The 20,056-nt window shown below is 39.9% G+C and overlaps 1 protein-coding gene across 6 annotated transcripts in view; it reads right to left on the bottom strand.

The window, feature by feature from the left end:
- wwox (WW domain containing oxidoreductase) overlaps window positions 1–20,056 on the bottom strand; it is a 216,334-nt gene extending 196,278 nt beyond the window's left edge. For all 6 annotated transcript variants that reach the window (XM_061772993.1, XM_061772996.1, XM_061772997.1 and 3 more), the window contains exons 1-5: window positions 19,792–20,056; window positions 19,437–19,501; window positions 19,234–19,291; window positions 18,923–19,092; window positions 2,084–2,190 (exon numbers count right to left, since the gene is read on the bottom strand). In XM_061772993.1, the coding sequence (XP_061628977.1) occupies window positions 2,084–2,190; window positions 18,923–19,092; window positions 19,234–19,291; window positions 19,437–19,501; window positions 19,792–19,898 (507 nt within the window). In that variant the 5' untranslated portion in view covers window positions 19,899–20,056. The remainder of the gene's footprint in view (window positions 1–2,083; window positions 2,191–18,922; window positions 19,093–19,233; window positions 19,292–19,436; window positions 19,502–19,791) is intronic.

Genomic DNA, 20,056 nt, shown 5'->3' with positions numbered 1-20,056 from the left:
TCCCTAAAGATTTACAGTGTAAATACTGTACCTACTGTAGTATTTGTTTGCTGGATAAGGGGCGTGGCTAAGTAAGTGACATCAGGAGCTGGAGTCAGCTTGTGTGAGCTGTGGCCTCCAGCAGCTCCTTCCAAATGTTCTCATTTTGTATGTGTGTGTTTGACTGTCCTGTTCAATAAACAGCTGAATGTGCATCCATTGGCAACTGAGACACTACTGTACCTTAATTGCTCCATTTTTTTTTCCACTTCACCTGAGCGCTGACGTTTTTGAAGCTACGGCTCATAACTATTATTATTAATTATTATTATTATTATTATAGTATTGATGTTCTATCTGATTATAAGGAAGTATAGATAGGTGTAGGAGTAAATAAGCTTTACTACTTCCTACTGCTTTTCAAACGTATTATTTTTTTGTTCAAATTTTGTTTTGTTTTTTTGTAGTTTTTCTGTTACTTTTTCCACATGTTCGAAATAAAGAAGTCAACCAACCAATCCATCAATCAAAACTCAAAAAAGACACTTGGACCCAAGTTCTTGCTCCATTTTTAGATGGTGCACAGTGACTTTCGCCCACAGTACTGCCAGCCCCAGGGGCATCCTTCAATTAGAGGTGGCGTTGAGTTTAAACACTGAAGATCTACTCTTCCACTCATTCTTTTTCTTTTTCCAGCCTCGCCTCCTTGCGTTTCGGCTGGCTCGCCCTCCTCTGCTGCTACTCTCTGTAATCAAGCCAGCGCTAATGACTTATTCTTTCTGCTCCAGCGGCCGCATTTCACTTGTTTATTTTCGCACACTCGTAAATCTGCGGACGAGTCGCAAGCGCGGCGATATTAAAGCAATAATCTCAGGCAATTATCAGATGCTCTCTCTCACGCCGGCGCCCCACCATCCCGGACGGCACGTCAAATGTCGAATAAAATTATTTACTTAACCAGGTACGTACACACAGCTGGAGCGTGAGATACATTAAAATTGTTAATGTCGTTCATGCAACAGTTACAGAATTGATCATTTCATATCAGCATAATGTTTTTGTGAGAAATATTTTTTTAAATACCCTATTAGGTTGCCCTGTTCTCTTTGTGCAATTCTGTCTTATTTGCTACTTGTTCCCAGTCCACATATACAGGTGCAAGAAACTATTGTAGAAAATTTCATTTGTTTCAGTGATATAAAAAATTAGACCAAGATTTAAAAAAAAAAAAAAAAACACCTTTAAACATATAACCTGAACAACTCAATTGAAAGAAAGAAAAAAACCTTTTTGAGACGGGAAGTAAAAAATAAATAACTGAGATAATCTGGGGCGGCACGGTGGACGACTGGTTAGCACATCTGCCTCACAGTTCTGAGGCTCGGGGTTCAAATCCCGTAACCGCCTGTGTGGAGTTTGCATTGCATTGCATTCTCCCCATGCCTGAGTGGGTTTTCTCCGGGTACTCCGGTTTCCTCCCACATTCCAAAAACATGCGTGGTAGGTTGATTGAGGACTCTAAATCATGTGCCCTGCGATTGGCTGGCGACCATTTCAGGGTGTACCCCGCCTCTCGCCAGAAGATAACTGGGAGAGGCTCCAGCACGCCCGCGACCCTAGTGAGGATAAGCGGTACAGCAAATGGATGTATGGATGGAGTTAATCTGGTTGCCCAAGTGTGCACACCCTCTTATAACTAGGGATGTGGCTGTGTGGTCAGACTGAACCAATCACATTCAGACTCATGTTAAATGGGAGTCAGCATACACCTGCCACCGTTTAAAGTGCCTCAGATTAACCCCAAATATATTCCTGCTCTTTTGAACTCCTCACAATTTCTTTCACCTTGTCTAAGGCCCATGTTTCAACTGAAGAAAACAGCCCGAAAGCATGATGCTGCCACCGCCATGTTCTCGTGTTCTTATCTGAGCAGTGTTGTGTTTGTGTCTACCATACCTTTTGAAATTATGGCCTAAAAATGTAAACTCGGTTTCATCGGACCATTAAAAAAATTCATAAACACATGGGAGACACGTGGAAATATATATTTTACTCAATTTATCTTTTCAACTGTTCAAATTGAAGGTTGACCTGAGTGACTTACCCAATCGTCCTGTATCATGCTGACGGCCTTGCTGGCCCGGGACAGGTTTCGGCAAGCCAGGATGACGCGGGCACCGTGCAGAGCAAAAGACCTGGCCGTCTCAAAGCCTGGAATGTGAGGACAGAAAAGAGACGTTTTCTTTTTTTCTTTATGAGATGCTTCAAAGGGGAAGAAATGCGATTCTCAGAGGTTGGATCAAATGTAGGAGGAGGAAGGGCCAGTAAGAATCACTATCAAGTTTTCATGTAATTTATTTCACCGAGTGAGCCAGTGGTCTCGGCGCAGAGAGCTAATCATTTCTCTCAGAAGTGATGACACTGATTGAATTATTGTGGTTCTGGGCTATTTCCTCTCGGCCGAGAAGATAAAGTTGAGGATGTGACCGTCGTCTCTGGCGAAGGTATCGCCCCGCTCGTTATGTCTGCTCGTTAGAGGACGAGAGGGGGGAGTCAGATATTAATTATGTTGGTAATTACGCATTGATGGGGGTAATTATGACAAACATGGCTAATAATAGACGGAGTCAAATGGACAATCAAACATAAACTGAACCTTTGGTGTGGTGATAGTTGGCGGCATCAAAGGGCCCCTGATAAGGCCAGAGTTCTGAAATGGAACGCGGTCGGCTGATAGCGGGAGAATTTATCAGTCCGAGACTACTGCACTGCGTGGCTCCAGCCAAATCACGCACTTGCGATAAAAGTGACAAAAACTAAAAGATAGAAGGCAGAGAAGTTCATTTCTAAATTACAAGTCTAAATGGGTCATTTCAAGCCGTAGGTTGAATTAATTTACTAGATCAACTTTCACTGTATTTTCTTATTTCCGCTGACATTTACGGCAAGTCTTGTGGGAGCTGCTACGTTTCTCACTCCCACCTTCAAATTGACTCGAACGCACCTTGACTGACAAAGTGCCACAATAAGTGATTGTGGCAAAGAGGGTACACCGCGAGGCAGGACTGTATCAGAGGGCGGATTAATATGAACTGTAATTAGATTATAAATCCTAATCTGATTTTCATTAAGAGCAAAACTGGGAGGCCTAATTGTGAGGAGAGTGTTAAAGACCAATATCTATTAAAAACCAAAATTGGAGTCGGATTGGAAGCCTGCCTTGCTGACAAGTGAAGCATGGAATTGAATTATATGACTCGTTATTAGGTGTAATGGAGGGGACTGCGGTGGAGAGCGGCGATCATTCTGCTCGCAGGAAATGGGGAAAATAAAAACAACATGACAGGGGTAGAAGGAGCAGAGTGACGCAGACACAGATTAAATACATAATTTGAATAGGGAGACAGGCCGGCAGGATTTAGGAATCAGGAAATGTTAATCTAGTGTATAAAGAAGGAGAATTTGAACATTTTACTTAACAAAAACTTGGAAATGTATTGCGTTGTGTACTTGAATAAAAACTTTCACTCAAACCGCCCCCCACAGGATCTTTTAGACATCTAACAATATGCTGACTTTGATCAGCCAATCGGAAAAATACTTAGATTAGGCTTCATTCTATTTATATTATATATTGTATATATATTTTATTTATATACAAGGCTTAAGAACTTGCGATCGTAGATATTGAACATGTTTAACATTTAATTTGTCTGATATTTTGCGAGAAGATTGGGGAAGAAGAATTACTCTTAACACACCACTTCACCACTAATCTTTGGAAAACATCCAAGGATCGAGCCTTTACTGACTTTGATCGCAACAGAGGGCAAAAGCTCAAATTAGACTTGATTATGTATCGTATAAAGATTCATTTTGCACTGAAAACGGTTTATGTTTTGTGCAAAAACTCAAATTAGACTTCATTATGTATCATATAAAGAGTAATTTTGCACTGAAAACGGTTTATGTTTTGTTTGTTGAAAAGTAGTGAAATAAAAACACAGAAATTGTGATTATCATTTTGGCCATAATTGTGCAGCCTTAAATGAAAGTATTTGTGTACCTCACATAAAATAATGGATTACATGGTATCAATAAGATGTGACGGACCAGCCTAAATCCCTAAAAACGGCACAAAACAAAAGCATCCTTTCAGCTATTCTAAAATGGACATGAGCACTGCCAGCTAGTAAACAATAGCGCCTCCCCCCTCCCTCACTTGTTGTGTGTACACACCATGAAAGTGAAATTAAGGAGCGTCAGTGTTTTCCATAATGGAGAACAAATTAGAATATGGCAGCAACAACGGGCGGCGTCACCGGCGCCATGTATTTGCGGTGACAAATAACAAGGGCTCGACATTAATTGTGAAATAACAAAAGAGCGAGCGGCACTGTAACAGAGACTCCGCGGCAGAGAGGGTGCCGCTCAAATGAGTTCCCGGTCAAGTGTACAACAACTAGAGCCTGTTTCGCCATTGTACTCTGATGATGGAACATGACGAGAGGTCACACGCAGAGTTTTGTTTTCTCATTTTTGGTCGCCAAAAGCTGTTTTACAATGTGCTCTATTATGCCAGCCTGTGTAAGGGCACTACAGGTTTCCTCACCCAGGGAAATGTAACTATGCAACTAGAGTATTTAGTTGACGGAGTATCTCAGGGTGCACTAGTAGCCCAGTACGGATGGCCTAGCGCAGGGATTCACAACCACTGCACCTAAATTATCCATTTCACTTAACTGGTCTTAAAATAATTTACAACTATGACCATATCTTTAGTTATCCATCTATGCCAGCGAAGTGTAGTGAAAGGCAAAACAATCAAATGCTCACAATGTTTTTCCTTTATCGTCAGGGTCACACATTTTAAAAATTGCCATGGATGCTGATGTCAAGTTCTTCGGGCCACAAACTAGCTGTGAGTGAATCAACAGCACCTCAACTAGAGTAGTGCGCCCCATTTTGCCTCATTTGTTTCAAGACTCAACTTATCAACAGTCGATTCCACACAAAATTCAACACACAGTCACTTGTTGCTAAGTAGAATTCATAGTTGTGCAGATGCCCAACCAGTCACACACACACTAAGGAACTTACTCCAAAACCAAGACTAAGGATAAGAACATTTTGTATCAACATTAATTATGCAACTGAATCAGTACTCTGTATTTATTATAAAATATATTAAAACAGCACTGACTGCTGAATCTGTTTGAGGACTGCCTTTAAAGCTGTGTGCTTGACACTGTACTAATCAGAAAATGAAAAAGCACCACTACTGTTAAAAATGTGTTTTACTATGATGCATAAAAGAATGGTGTAAAATGTCCATTAAGCAACGAATGCTCTTCATGGTACATTAGGATCCTGGCCCTTCAGATATCCCCCCCAATAATGAGTGTGATTTAGTGATTTCACGCTTTGTTTGTCCTCCCTGGCCCGCCGCTCCCTCTCTGGATCCCTCCCTCGTACACAGGTGTATTGGCTCAGTGTAATGAGATCATTACCAGCCTCGTCAGTGAGCGGCTTTATTTGGCAAACGCCGCCACCGGCGCTACCCGCCCGCCTGCCTGCCTGCTCCCGCACGCTCTTGATCTGCATCCAAAGAGGCGTTTAACTAAAATAAGCTCTGTAGTACAATTGGACAAACACAAGTCAATTGAGATCATTACAAGACCTGTGGGTAAACATGTCAGGTTCCCACAGTCCTCTCTCAGCAGAGCACAACTGGTGCTTGAAGCGCAACACATGACGAGACTGCATACTCGATCTCTTTGCTCACACAGAATCACTTGCAATATATTAGTCCCATTATTAACTGTACCACTAAGTATAAAACTACTTTGCTTGTGTGTGTGGGGTACTTCTGAAGAGGGGAATTAATCTTATGAATGTGTGACAGTTTATTACACGATTTAATTCTCTATTTCCTTTGGACTCTGGTTTTTAATTTTCTGCAGTCAACTTGTTTTACGCATTAAAATTCTCAGACCTTCGCATTAGCAAACGGTTTAATGATACATTTTCGGAGCTCATCAAGAGTGATCAAGCAAACAGCAGTCACTCTCAAATCTCAAACTAGCCACAAACTCCCCTTTACAGGTGCATCCCCATTAAATGAGAATATCTTTGAAAACTTAATTTATTTCAAAAAGTGAAACATATATATACATTCATTAAACACATGGGGAAACACTTTTCAGACAACAAATTCCTACCGAATTTCTATGTTAAAAATCCTATCTTATGTAATTTCTTGTGAAGGTGAATTTTGAGTTTTCTTTACCATTAAGCTATAGTTAAGGGGGAAAGAGATGTTTCACTCTGTGTATTGTGAGTATAAATATGACATTTTGAATTGAACACCTGAAATATATGAACTTTTCCATATTATTATACTTTTTTGAAAGGCACCTGTATATTGGAATTAAGCAGTATTTCTTTGGATAGTGAAACATTTGTTTGGTTTGGTGCATTCTCACAATTTAACAGGAAAACAAAAATCATCCATCATGAAAGTAACTTCAACATGACCATCACTGCAGTGCTGCAATCCCAAAAATACCACGGCACTTTCGAAGTTCATCGAATGGGAGAAATAGTCAAACTCAAGGAAAACACTTGCACATGGAGACACTAACACTTGCATGGAGACACTGTAGGCCACAACTCACACCCAGACGCTCACACGCAGAGTTAGAGCGCCAATGCGACTCCATGGCCTGACATCATTAACTAGGCCACGCCCCCTAAAGGTTCACATCCAACACATAAATAAAATAGTACATTCACTGTTTACACTACACTAAAAAAACAATTTATTTCTTTACATTCTCTTTTACGATGCTCTGTTTAAATACAATACAGTGTTATTTTTCTTTATTAAAAAAAATAATAATAATTGGTGGCGTTTTTATTAAGGAGCTGTAACTGATTAATGTCATTTCAGTCCATTTGGGGGAAATTGATTTCATATACGAGTAAATTGAGAAATGACATGGTAATGGAATTAATTAAATTCATAAGCCACAGAATGATTGTATCACTAAATACAGGGACCAAGCCATCCCACAAACAGCAAAACTCCGCAAGTCATTGGCCTGCCCCTTTAAAGTTTACAATTGTCTATAGATGTCACAAGATGGAAGCAAAGCACGAAATGAAGCTCCTCAACTCACTTTGACATAGGCAACAACACGATGCCACAGGATGGCGCCCAAGTGATAATTTTATTAGACAATTTTTGGCCTGAGCACAAAATCGGAGAATAAATGAGTTTTTCAGTACGCTCCACACTGAAGTAAAGCAATTTCTTTAAATGCCACTTTAAACTTCAGCTTTACAGATGTCACGTATGCTGTGCACATGGCGAGGTGAGTCCGTTATTTTTTTAAGACCCAGCAACTAATTGAGGTATGGCGTCAAGCAATAAAGTACTGTATTCTTCTACCGAGCGTCTATTTTGGGGGAAGCATATTTAAGGTGTGAATTTGGGAAATTTCTCGAAATGTCTCAGTGCTAAGTACACCTCGGCATTTGTGGCGCTCCTATCCCAAGATGAGAGTACTCCCCAATACACCCCCATTCTTTCAGACTTTTAAGATCACATTTAATTCCCCTCTATTAGTCCATGAGGAGGGAGATGTCACCCTAAAAGTGGGATGTATGGTTCGTAATTACTGCCCAAGGTTGAGCTGTTCCACGCAAGAGCGCTGAAGTGGTTCTATTACCCCTCCCTGTCCCCTGCTGTCTAAAACATACCCCCGTTCCTTCCGTTCTGACCCTCAAGTCAAGCTCAGGGAGGAGGAAACCAGAGTGCCCGGAGAAAACCCACGCAGGCACGGGGAGAACATGCAAACTTCACACAGGCGGGGCCGGGATTCGAACCCCGGTCATCAGAACTGTGAGGCGCATGTGCGTCGACCGTGCCGCCTTTGTTATATTGCAGCCATTTGTTAAAATTATTTCAGTTCATTTTTTTCCTCAATGTACACACAGCACCCCATATTGACAGAAAAAAAACAAAATTGTTAAAATATTTGCTGATTTATTAAAAAAGAAGAACTGAAATATCACACAGCCATAAGTATTCAGACCCTTTGCTGTGACACTCATTTAACTCAGGTGCTGTCCATTTCTTCTGATCATCCTTAAAATGGTTCTACACCTTCATTGGAGTCCAGCTATGTTTGATTATACTGATTGGACTTCAGGACTAGGAAAGCCACACCCCTATCTATATAAGACCTTACAGCTCACAGTGCATGTCAGAGTAAATGAAAATCATGAGGTCAAAGAAGCTTCCTGAAGAGCTCAGAGACAGAATTGTGGCATGGCACAGATCTGGGCAAGGTTACAAAAACATTTCTGCTGCACTTAAGGTTCGTAGGAGCACAGTGGCCGCCATAATCCTGAAATGGAAGACGTTTGGGACGACCAGGACCCTTCCTAGAGCTGGCCGTCCGGCCAAACTGAGCAATCGGGGGAGAAGAGCCTTGGTGAGAGAGGTAAAGAAGAACCCAAAGACCACTGTGGCTGAGCTCCAGAGATGCAGTGGGGAGATGGGGGGAAAGTTCTAGAAAGTCAACCATCACTGCAGCCCTCCACCATTTGGGGCTTTATGGCAGAGTGGCCCGACAGAGGCCTGTCCTCACTGCAAGACACATGAAAACCTGCATGGAGTTTGCTAAAAAAACACCTGAAGGACTCCAAGATGGTGAGAAGTAAGATTCTCTGATCTGATGAGACCAAGATAGAAATTGTTGGCCTTAATTCTAAGTGGCATGTGTGGTGAAAACCAGGCACTGCTCATCACCTGTCCAATATAGTCCCAACAGTGAAGCATGGTGGTGGCAGCATCATGCTGTGGGGGTGTTTTTCAGCTGCAGGGACAGGACGACTGGTTGCAATCGAAGGAAAGATGACTGCGGCCAAGTACAGGGATATCCTGGACGAAAACCATCTCCAGAGTGCTCAGAACCTCAGACTGGGCCGAAGGTTCACCTTCAAAAAAGACAATGACCCTCAGCACACAGATAAAACAACTCCGTGACTGTTTTTGAATGGGCCAGCCAGAGCCCTGACTTAAACCCAATTGAGCATCTCTGGAAAGACCTGAAAATGGCTGCCCACCAACGTTCATCATACAACCTGACAGAACTGGAGAGGATCTGCAAGGAGGAATGACAGAGGATCCCCAAATCCATCCATCCATCCATTTTCTGAGCCGCTTATCCTCACTAGGGTTGCGGGCGTGCTGGAGCCTATCCCAGCTATCATCGGGCAGGAGGCGAGGTACACCCTGAATTGGTTGCCAGCCAATCGCAGGGCACATATAAACAAACAACCATTCGCACTCACATTCACACCTACGGGCAATTTAGAGTCTTCAATTAACCTTCTCTGCGGAATTGTAATTTTTTTTTAAATGGCTCACTTTAACCAAGATGCCTCGTCGTACCGTGGCCAGAGATACAACCCCGGTGGTTTTGAATCTGTCGGTGTCGTAAATCGTCGCTGCCTGCGACCAACTGATAGCTAGCTGGCTGGCTGGCCTGCTAGCTCTCCTCACCTGCCACGCTGTGTTGGATCTCGTACTGCAACTAAAGAATATTTTAATAATTGATTTATCGGTCAATTATTTTTCGATTAAACGAGGAATTGGCTTAAAAAAAACATTTTTAATTCCCATCCCTTTATTCAAAAACAGGACATTACTTCAAATTGGCAGTGCAGAAAAGGGCACAAACAAATTGCTGCACGAACATCCCAGAGCTCTAAAAGTAATAAATTATGAATACTTTTGCTGTCAAATAGGCCATACAAATGTACAGTATGCTATACAGTATCTGCCAAATATATATTTTTTAATAAAGTGCACAAAACTGATCAGATAACCTGCTCAATAACAATCCTACCAGACTTCAAGTAAAACAATTTTTTTGCATACCCAGATATACTGTAGTACATACAGCAATTATTAGCACACCAATCCATCCATCCATCCATCCATTTTCTGAGCCGCTTCTCCTCACTAGGGTCGCGGGCGTGCTGGAGCCTATCCCAGCTGTCATCGGGCAGGAGGCGGGGTACACCCTGAACTGGTTGCCAGCCAATCGCAGGGCACATAGAAACAAACAACCATTCGCACTCACAGTCAGGCCTACGGGCAATTTGGAGTCTCCAATTAATGCATGTTTTTGGGATGTGGGAGGAAACCGGAGTGCCCGGAGAAAACCCACGCAGGCACGGGGAGAACATGCAAACTCCACACAGGCGAGGCCGGGGATTGAACCCGTGTCCTCAGAACTGTGAGGCTGACGCTCTAACCAGTCGTCCACCGTGCCGCCAGCACACCAATCATTTATTTGAATTTTATCAATCTGTATGTTTATACACCTTTTAGCATAAAATGTGTTTGTATAAGCTTTAAGTTATGTGACACGTAATTGTGGTACACATTAAGTTTGTTCCTTTCTGAATGCCGCAGTCGCCCAATCCACCCTGCACTTTCACCCCCTGTACTGCCTTGACGCGCATTCGTTGTTCCCGTTTCTTCATTAATAGTTACCGAAGATAAGTATACTATAGAACATTTATAGGAGGTTTATAGTTACCGTGGCATCGGTGCTAATTTTTTGTTAGTATGTCTACCTGTATATTAGCAAAGGTAGCGGACATTGTTTTTTTTTTTTTAGTTTTTTTTTTTTTTTTTAACTTTTTCTGTTTTATGTGTCCATTTTACAATAAACTACAACTGGGAGTGACAAATACTGTAAACAGCTTGATGCAAGAACGTTTTACCTGTTTGGAGAATTGATCGCTACCGTTCTATTGCCATCATGCTGTACACATCCACTCTGTATACCGCACAAATGAGAGAGTGGTTTGGACTACAGTTGGACTGCATCATGCAGAGAGCTGTGCCTTATGTTTTAAACCCTTATTTGGTAACCAAATTTGGCTTAATCAAAATTCAACATTATTACTGTGTAGCGGTAAATATGTATTCACTCCAGTCACTTCTGTTCTTTCAGACTTTCCTCTAACGTCTCTCTAAAGTTGCATAATTTGACTAACCAAGCAGAACTGCTCCTACTTACTCCTATTACTTGGCTAATAAACACAATTTATCAGAAAGAAAGAAAACAAATCTTGAGTTCCTCACTGGTTCAGAGTCCGACATACACCACACACACACACACACACACACACACACACACACAGACACACACAGAATCAGACTGCTGGATATGAACACAGATAAACTGCGGATGTCATCTAAGCCACAAGCAGCCACTCGGAGATGCTCCAGGACACACGCAATAAGACGCAGACACGCCACTCTCGCCGGGAACATCTTTTTATCCATCTACTTCCTCTTGCTATGAATAATGCATCCCCCTCCTTGCCCGAGCTCCGCTTTAACGCACGGCCGCGCCAGTCTTTAAGGGGGGTCCTTATTCATATAAACAGTGGCGCGGTAAATACCAGAGCTTTGCAGCCAATTTAATGGCAGTTATGCTTAACAAATCTGCCTCAATCTAATGATCAGCCACAAAGCCGGGCTGCCGTTTTTTTAATCTGCGCGCCGAGGCTCCCCGCAGCGCCGCGACTCACTGAATATGCTTACAGATCTCTCCATCCAGAGAGAGGAGAGCACCGGCTCTGACACCTAATCCTCTCCCACACAACACCGCCGGGATCAACACAAACACAGAACAATGTTAGTCTTTCATGAATAACATTCAAAAAAAGAAGTGGACAGACACGCAGAAAACATTATTGAAGCGCTTCCTCCCAAATCCTTAATATTTCCTGCTTCTTGTATTGGAGTTCCTAAATTGACCCGGTACGTAAACAACAAAATCACGTGGCAGGTTAGGACATGAATGTAAATGGAGTAGAGCAATGATTCTCAAACTTTAAACACCAAGCACTACCTAAAGAAAATACTCAGCTCTCCCAATACCACCTTAATGACCATCATTAAAATACATAAATGTAGTAGGCCAAGGTCTTATACCAAAAATGTGTAATGAATAGTACTGTAAGTCACTGTAATTATGTGGTTTTAACATTAAGACTGCTCTTAAATATAGGGCAAAAAACTGTACTTAAATAATTATTTAATTAAAACGTATTGCAGATAATTTAAATAAAGAAAATGCCTGAATAAATGTTTGAAAACAAAACACTTCTGAAAGATTAAATACAAATGTGTTGTACTTCAAAGTTAAATAAAACTGAACTTTACTTACCAAATGTGCTGTAATGGATTTCAAAAGGTTTAAGCCACTGTAGCATTATGCACAGTTCGAACATTTATTCATTCATTCATCCATTGTCTACACCGCTTCTCCTCACTAGGGTCGCGGCCGTGCTGGAGCCTATCCCAGCTATCTTTGGGCGAGAGGCGGGGTACACCCTTAACTGGTCGCCAGCCAATCGCAGAGTTTGAACATTTAATTCAGTGATTCTTCACTTACCACTAGAGAAAGCCCCCGTTATGGAGTAGAGCTTTGTTGAAGGAATACTGCTTAAAAACACTCCTATGTGTATTTTTAGTGGTGTAACTCGCTGCCTGATGCTACATGTCTTATTATATTGTCGCAGTCCTGACTGATTTGGTTCCCCTGCCAGTTTTACCCAAACTAAAGCGGGAAGAATATTAGCGCTTAGTAGAGCGCAAACCTCCGCCAAGGCCAAACAATCCCGATGAGGATCAGCACAAAACAGTCATTAACACCCATCAGGTATATGCATGATTTTTGTCATCAAGATTCCTGCACTGTTCACTGAGAAAACGTCAACCAAAAACAAAAAAATAGAATCTTTGTAGGAAAATGTAATGGCTTACCACCCAAGATTCATATAAATAACCTGACCACTATGACAAATAACAAAACGTTTTATAATAGTGGCCTCCACTCTAATAGACGCAACTAATGGGGTGGGGTCATCCACTTCAGAAAATAAATGCCACACTTTTTTTTAAAAATGATAATACATCACAACTGGACGACTGGTTAGAGCGTCAGCCTCACAGTTCTGAGGACCCGGGTTCAATCCCCGGTCCCGCCTTTGTGGAGTTTGCATGTTCTCCCCATGCCTGCGTGGGTTTTCTCCAGGAACTCCGGTTTCCTCCCACATCCCAAAAACATGGAGACTCTAAATTGCCCGTGAATGTGAGTGCGAATGGTTGTTTTTTTGTATGTGCCCTGCGATTGGCTGGCAACCAGTTGAGGGTGTACCCCGCCTCCTGCCCGATGACAGCTGGGATAGGCTCCAGCACGCCCGCGACCCTAGTGAGGAGAAGCGGCTCAGAAAATGGATGGATGGATGGATAATACATCACAACACACAGCCAGGCAGATGTGGCATCTGTAAAGTTGACATTTAGGGTGGAGTTTAAAGAGAAAGTTCTGCAATCAATAGACCCAGACACTATACAGTGCTACCTTGAAGTACCCCAATTTATGAGTTACGAATTGTCACTCTGGTGATTTTTTTTGCTTTGTGTTGCAAGCAAAAATGTAGTTATTAGTGAGCTTTAGACACGATGGCACGCAGTTACCTCGCAGTGACAGTACAAGTATTTGATTTGTTTTGTGCTCGCATTTTCCGTTTTTTACACAAGTTTTTGATTTTTTTTTTCTTGAAAATACTCGATTTTATTATTGTAAAATTGTGACTTTTCTCTTGAAAATATGCTCTATCATAAAATTACGTTTTCCTTGAAATTATGAGACTTTAATGTTGTAAAAGTATGCCATTTATTCTTTTAAAAATGCTTTAATATTGTAAAATCATATCTTTTTTCTTGTAAATATATTATTCATATCTATTATTATATTTGTAATATCCAAATATCTTGAAAAAAATCTAATTTCTTGAAAACGACGAATTATAACTTTTTCCAAGAAAACACCTGACTTCAGTCTTGTAAAATGACATTTTTTCATGAAAATATGCTTTAATCTCATTTTAAAAAATAGCTTGAAAATGGCTGATTTTAATCTCATAAAACAGTAGCGTCAAAGTCAAGGCCCGGGGGCCAGATGCAGCCCGCCACATCATTGTATATGGCCCGCTTAAGCAAATCATGTGAGTCTAATTTATGTTTCGTGCTCAAATCTGTTCCAAAAATGCAAATTGTCTTCACTTAATAACATTGAGATTGCAAGCATTTTTTGTTACCAAACCGCTTTTTAAAATAAACTGAAATCGTGTTGAAGATATTGTTTCCTTTGACTTTATATTTCAAAACTTCCTAACCTTTTTTTCTTTTTTGTATATTGCATATGACAACATGATAAGACGATGATACACTTTTACAGTTTCACAGTCATAACTGCCCTCTAAGGGAAATATTAACTACAGTATGGCCTGTGACAAAAATGAATTTGACACCCTAGATTTTTTACTCGTACTCGTAAAAAAACACTGATGCCACGACCCCAAATAGACATACAAATACAAAAAACTATCAGGTGAGATTAAATACGCTACTAGTACCGTATATTACTATGCTCATTATATTATATTACTATGCTCATTACTATGCTTACGTTTCTTCTTTTAGGTTTCATTAGATTACTCTAAATAAACACAGCCTTCTACTTTCTCAAAAAAGAAGGCTTTTCAGAAGACTATAAGGATAACAATTAACAAAAACGGAGCCCTGGCCAGAAAATAAGCAGCGAGTTTATTGGATAGCAGGGGAATTAGGACTGGAGCAGGAGTGTGTAATGGGGATGGATAGGAGGGCTCGGGCCTGGGTCAAAGCCACTTAGGAATCATTGAGGAGGTACAAGTGCAGGTCTATAAGAGTGAGAAAACCTTAAAAGCCAGGAGAGAGAGAGAGAGAAGGGCTCAGGAGAAGGAGAAAACAAAGTGAGATCATTCATTTCCATTATCACGATTAAAAACACCATTCAGGTTTGTAGTGCTTTTTAATTTACATGGGAAAGCGGCGTGAGGAAGACTAATGCAGGGGGAAATCCGGCGTTGTGATCACCTCGGCAAGACCGAACAAATTAGTGTCCCTAGTCTCTGCACGACGCTGCTTGAAGGCCGGCCACAAAATCTGACATTTCACGCATAAATAAACTCCTATATGTCGGGGGGGGGTTTCCTTCTTCTTCTTCCATGTGCATTAAGAAACTAAATTAAAGACATGAAATGTAAATGTGCTAATTAAATAATATCCTTCCATTCCTAATAAAAATGTCACGTTCCCCTGGTGGAGAAATACGTACTCAAGAAAATGGAAATAGCCTTGACACTTGGATTAAAACACTATTGATGCCATTAAAATGCTAAGTGGGTCCAGCCAATTGGCATAACCACATTGCAGTGGTGGAATGTCAAAGGAGCACACAAGTAGAAGCAATTACTATAAGAGTATTGTTAATTACGAGGTGCTGCGTATTTAATACATGGTCGAGTAAAACAAAGGTTATGTTAATATGGGTATAATAAGTATTTAAAATGTCGCTACATTCTAAACACAATGTTTGACAATTCTCTGGAGAAAGTCATTTCTTGGTTCCATTCAGAGCAGATTATATATGCACTAAATGCATCACAGACAGGAAAAAAAAAAACAGAGTCTGTTTCTCATTATGATGTTTTTAAAAGCAAAAATGGACATTTGTAAAGCAATTTAGATGGTTTAAAGGCTTAGTGGCAATGGAAGCGTGGACTTCTTGTGCACTCTTGTGGTGAAAACTATACTACAGTCCTACCAAACATGATTCCATCTTTTAAAAACGTTTTATGCAACAATACTTGTAGGATTTTTGGGTTATAGAATGTAGTCATGTTTTTTTTTTTATATTTAACAAACCCGTTCATGCACGTTGCATATTATGTTGTGCAGGACACGTTATTTACATTTAGTTGAGAATAATTTATTTTACACATTCTATTGTAATAACAAAATCCTCAAGAACCATTTTCAGTGGATATAAAAAGTCTAGACATCCATTTTCAAATGCATTGTTGCATGTTTTGGTGATATAAAAAAAGAGACGAAAATAAACAATTTCAAAAGTTTTTCCACTAATAATGAAGTGTACTAACCTGTACAACTGAGTTGAAAAACATATCTAATATTTTCGAGAGGGAAGGAAATATGAACAATTCCAAATAGCAGTCAATGTTGGCACAAAACCGTAAAGCTTCTGCCAGAAAGCAAAAGTCAGGAAAAGCCTACCAGTACATCTGAAGTTCATTAAGTGTTAACCAGAGGCACTTTTAATGGTGGCAGGAATGTGCTCACTCCCTTTTAACATGAGTTTAAATGTGAGGGTGTGCACACTTAAGCAACCATTTTTTGTACAGGGTATAGGTCATATTAACTGTGGAAAATGTTTTGGAATTATTTAATCGTAGTTTCTTTTTTTTCTTTTTTTTTTTTATCACACAAACCAAGCATTTAAACAGGGGTGTGTAGACTTTTTATAAGCACTGTACACTAGATAGATGGACGAAAATACATTTTTTTTAAAGTTTTTTTATCTATTTTGGGGCGAGTATGGCTTCACAGTTTGATCATTTCAAGGAGTCATCATGAAAAAAGGGGGGCAAAAGGGGCCTGTTTTTTTGTTGTTGTTGTTGTTAAATTTGACCTTAATATACACTGTGATTGAAAAGTAACTCCCCATTTTCAAATACATACTATCTATTTATTTTTTCCTAATGATGATTTTAATGTATCATAAAGCTGTAATGTGGGATGACTCCAGACATGATTGTGACTCAATTCATTCTCTGCGATACCATGAATGACGAAAGAACTAAAATTATTTGACAAACAAAATACATGAAATTATTGAGTATAAGTATTTTAAAATAGGGAGTTAATTTCAGTCACACTGTAGTTATTAAAGGTGACCACATTCATTCTGTTTACAGAGGAAATATTTGAATGAAAAGAAAAGATACATTTGCATAAGACTGCATATCATTTTTACACAATCCATTTGTTAATATAAGCCTGGACAGATAAATGGGAGAAACATCAAGGATAGGGAGGCAATTAAGTTCAGAAGCTCCATTGTTCCATCAAGGTCCCAAGGCAGTTGTAAATCTACTATACTGCCCTACCTCATAATGTACATACAGCAATTAGATAGCCCTGCAACACTTCCTTTGTACAAAGCATTTGAATATAAAGACAATTAAGCATTTTATGTTGATTTGATTTCCCCGGAGCTGTCGTTATCTGTCTTGTACAATGCACTCAATTTTTGAAAGGGAAGACCGACCCCTACCTCTGTTCTCCGAGTTCAAACTACACTGAAGGGTGAAAATAACATTGGTTTCCAGGGGATTTGATAGTGACTTACACTTTTCCTGGCAGGGTACACACATTTGTTGCGGTTAACAATGACATCCAATTCAGCCCGGTTAATGAAATTCAATACAGTCATGTTCAGCATTAAGGGGGTGATTTGTTGCGTCTATGTCATACATTTTGGAGGCTAATGTTGATGAATGCCCGGTTGTGGGCCACACTTTTATACAGCGTGATACCACACTGCCACCCGGTGGTGTCCTCGTAGAAACACAAAGCAAATAGACAAAAGTCTTGGGATATTGCACTTAACACCAACTGCCAAGACCTTTTTGGACAATTCAATGCTTTCAACGTTGATGAGTTTGGTGTGGAATACGCCATTAAATCCCTTTGGGTGAAATAAACTGTGAGCCAACCAAAAATAAGGTGTTTGCATCCCAGAGAGACTACCTGTAATATCAACTTCCTTAACTGTTTAAAAAAAATTAAATAAACAATTAAAATGGTCTGGTGCGATAATGACAAACCGTGAAAAAGCGGGACCGCGAAGCGTGTACCGGGATATAGAGGGGGTTTGCTGTAATGTCCAATGATAACGTGCAATTTTCACTTACTGTAAATGTGTAAATGGACTTGTGTCCCAATACCTTTGGCCGAAAGTAGACATATTGTGTATATACTCAGGACATTGAATCAATCGCAACTGGACTGTTCTGGTTGTCTTAGAAGAGGTTTTGCCTCTCATCTGAGCAGGCTTCATCAGTTCATGCAACAAGGCTGAGTTAGAACTCACTAGCCTGAGTTGGTGTGCATAAAATCAACTATTTATGCTCCAAGTTGGAGGCACACCCCTCAGTGTCCAAGGTCATAACTCTTTAAAGTTTAAATTAAAATGTATTCATATATTAAAAAAAAATATTCCCAATTAAAATCAATTGAAATATCGTTAATTCGTTACAGGTTACTAAAAGCAGCAGCACAACTTTTTTGTTCTGTATTTTTAATAAAGAAAAATAACATTGTATTTTGGGCTGCAACTAACAATTATTTTAATAATCGAATAATCCATTGATTATTTTTTATGATTAATCCGATTTTTTATTTCCATTTCTTTATTCAAAAACAGGAGTTTATATGAAATTGACAGTGCAGAAAATACATAAACCTAAATGGATTATGATTTAGTTATTGGTTTGGTCTGTAACACGTCATAAAATCGTCAAAAATGGTAATCATTAATATATTAATATTTATTTTCAAAGTAAAAGCAGATGTTTGAAAATATCTTATTTTGATAGAACACAAATATAATCAGTTTGCTTTCATAGAGGACTCCAGAAATCTGAGGGGATGAAAGGATATGCACAATTTCTAATCGATTAATAAAATAGTTGTCGATTAAATTGAGAATACATCAGTTGTTACATCGCACTTCTAATTGTATTGTATAAAAATATAAAACATCATAAACGAGAATTTTAAGCGATAAAATAGTATATTGCTGTACGTACTGCAGTGTTTGTGTGTTGTATGTGGACCTCTAACTGCTCCATTTTTTTTTCTTCTTCACTTGAGCAAATTGGGGCACACATAAGTCAAGGTTACTGTTCTATGCGGCATGTAAAAGGAACTCACCAATCCCAGAGTTGCCGCCAGTAATCAGGACCACCTTGTCAGAGAAATCCCGACCTTGAAGGATCTCCAGAGCCGCCGAGTTACCGTCATAGCGCTTCGGCTTCACCATCACGTCCTCCACAGTAAACACTTGCCGGGGGTCAAAATAAGTACTCCGCTTGTTGATGTGACTGGCAGTAGGAAAAAGATTGTAAAAAATAATAATAATAATAATAATACATGTATATTCTGTAATTCTACACTTTTGGAACAAGAAACAAATTGACTTAAATCATGTGAAAGTCATTCTGCATGATGATCAGTGTACTTACTCAACGTAAACTATTTGACCCTGTTTATTGGTGTTTTGCTCCCAGCCGTAGGGCAAATCTTTTGGAAGAAAGACAACATAAATGCAATACTTTCTGGGGGATGGTATATACAAGAACACAACAGCAATTACAACAATAAACAAAAACTTAAATTAAACTTTAATGCTCTAGGTGGTGAGTGTAGAAGTGGAAAATAATCAAACCTCCAGCACAACGTTTCTTCTTTCCAGTCTTAGGGTGTTCCCATTGTGTCCTCATCTCATCATGGCTTTTAACACAAAACAAAATTATAATAATAATAAAAGCTAGTAAATGTAATGTGTTCATGTCCACTTTGTTGTATTTCCTTAATAAATATACAGCATGCACATTAATCAAATAAAAAGGACGTATTACAAAAGACTACTGCAGGTGCGCAATCATACTGCGGATGCTTGATACATTTGTACAGGCTCATATCTGCGTAAGATACATAAGTAAGCTTGCAAATAAGCACTTTTAAACCGCATGTCAACACATGTCCGTGACTGTGAATCATGTTTGACAGATTCCACTCACTTGGCATAGTAGACCCATCCATCTTTGGTGGATCTTTCCTCCCACCCAGGGGGTAACTCGTCGTCACTGTCAGTATCGTCCATACCGGCGTACTTAAGGGCTGCCATTGGATAAGCGTTTTAAGATGGGAAATTCGGAACAAAAACGGAAAACTATTACTTAGTATCGGCTGCGTGCACTATGACAACGAGTGTCTTATGAACAAAATCGACGAACGGCACGGGGGACTCCGGTACTTCCGCAACAACAAGATTACGTCAGCCGC

This window comes from Phyllopteryx taeniolatus, chromosome 5 (assembly GCF_024500385.1).
Source record: "Phyllopteryx taeniolatus isolate TA_2022b chromosome 5, UOR_Ptae_1.2, whole genome shotgun sequence".
In the NCBI taxonomy this organism is placed as follows: Eukaryota; Metazoa; Chordata; class Actinopteri; order Syngnathiformes; family Syngnathidae; genus Phyllopteryx; species Phyllopteryx taeniolatus.
This window is presented reverse-complemented; position numbering and strand designations above follow the sequence as displayed.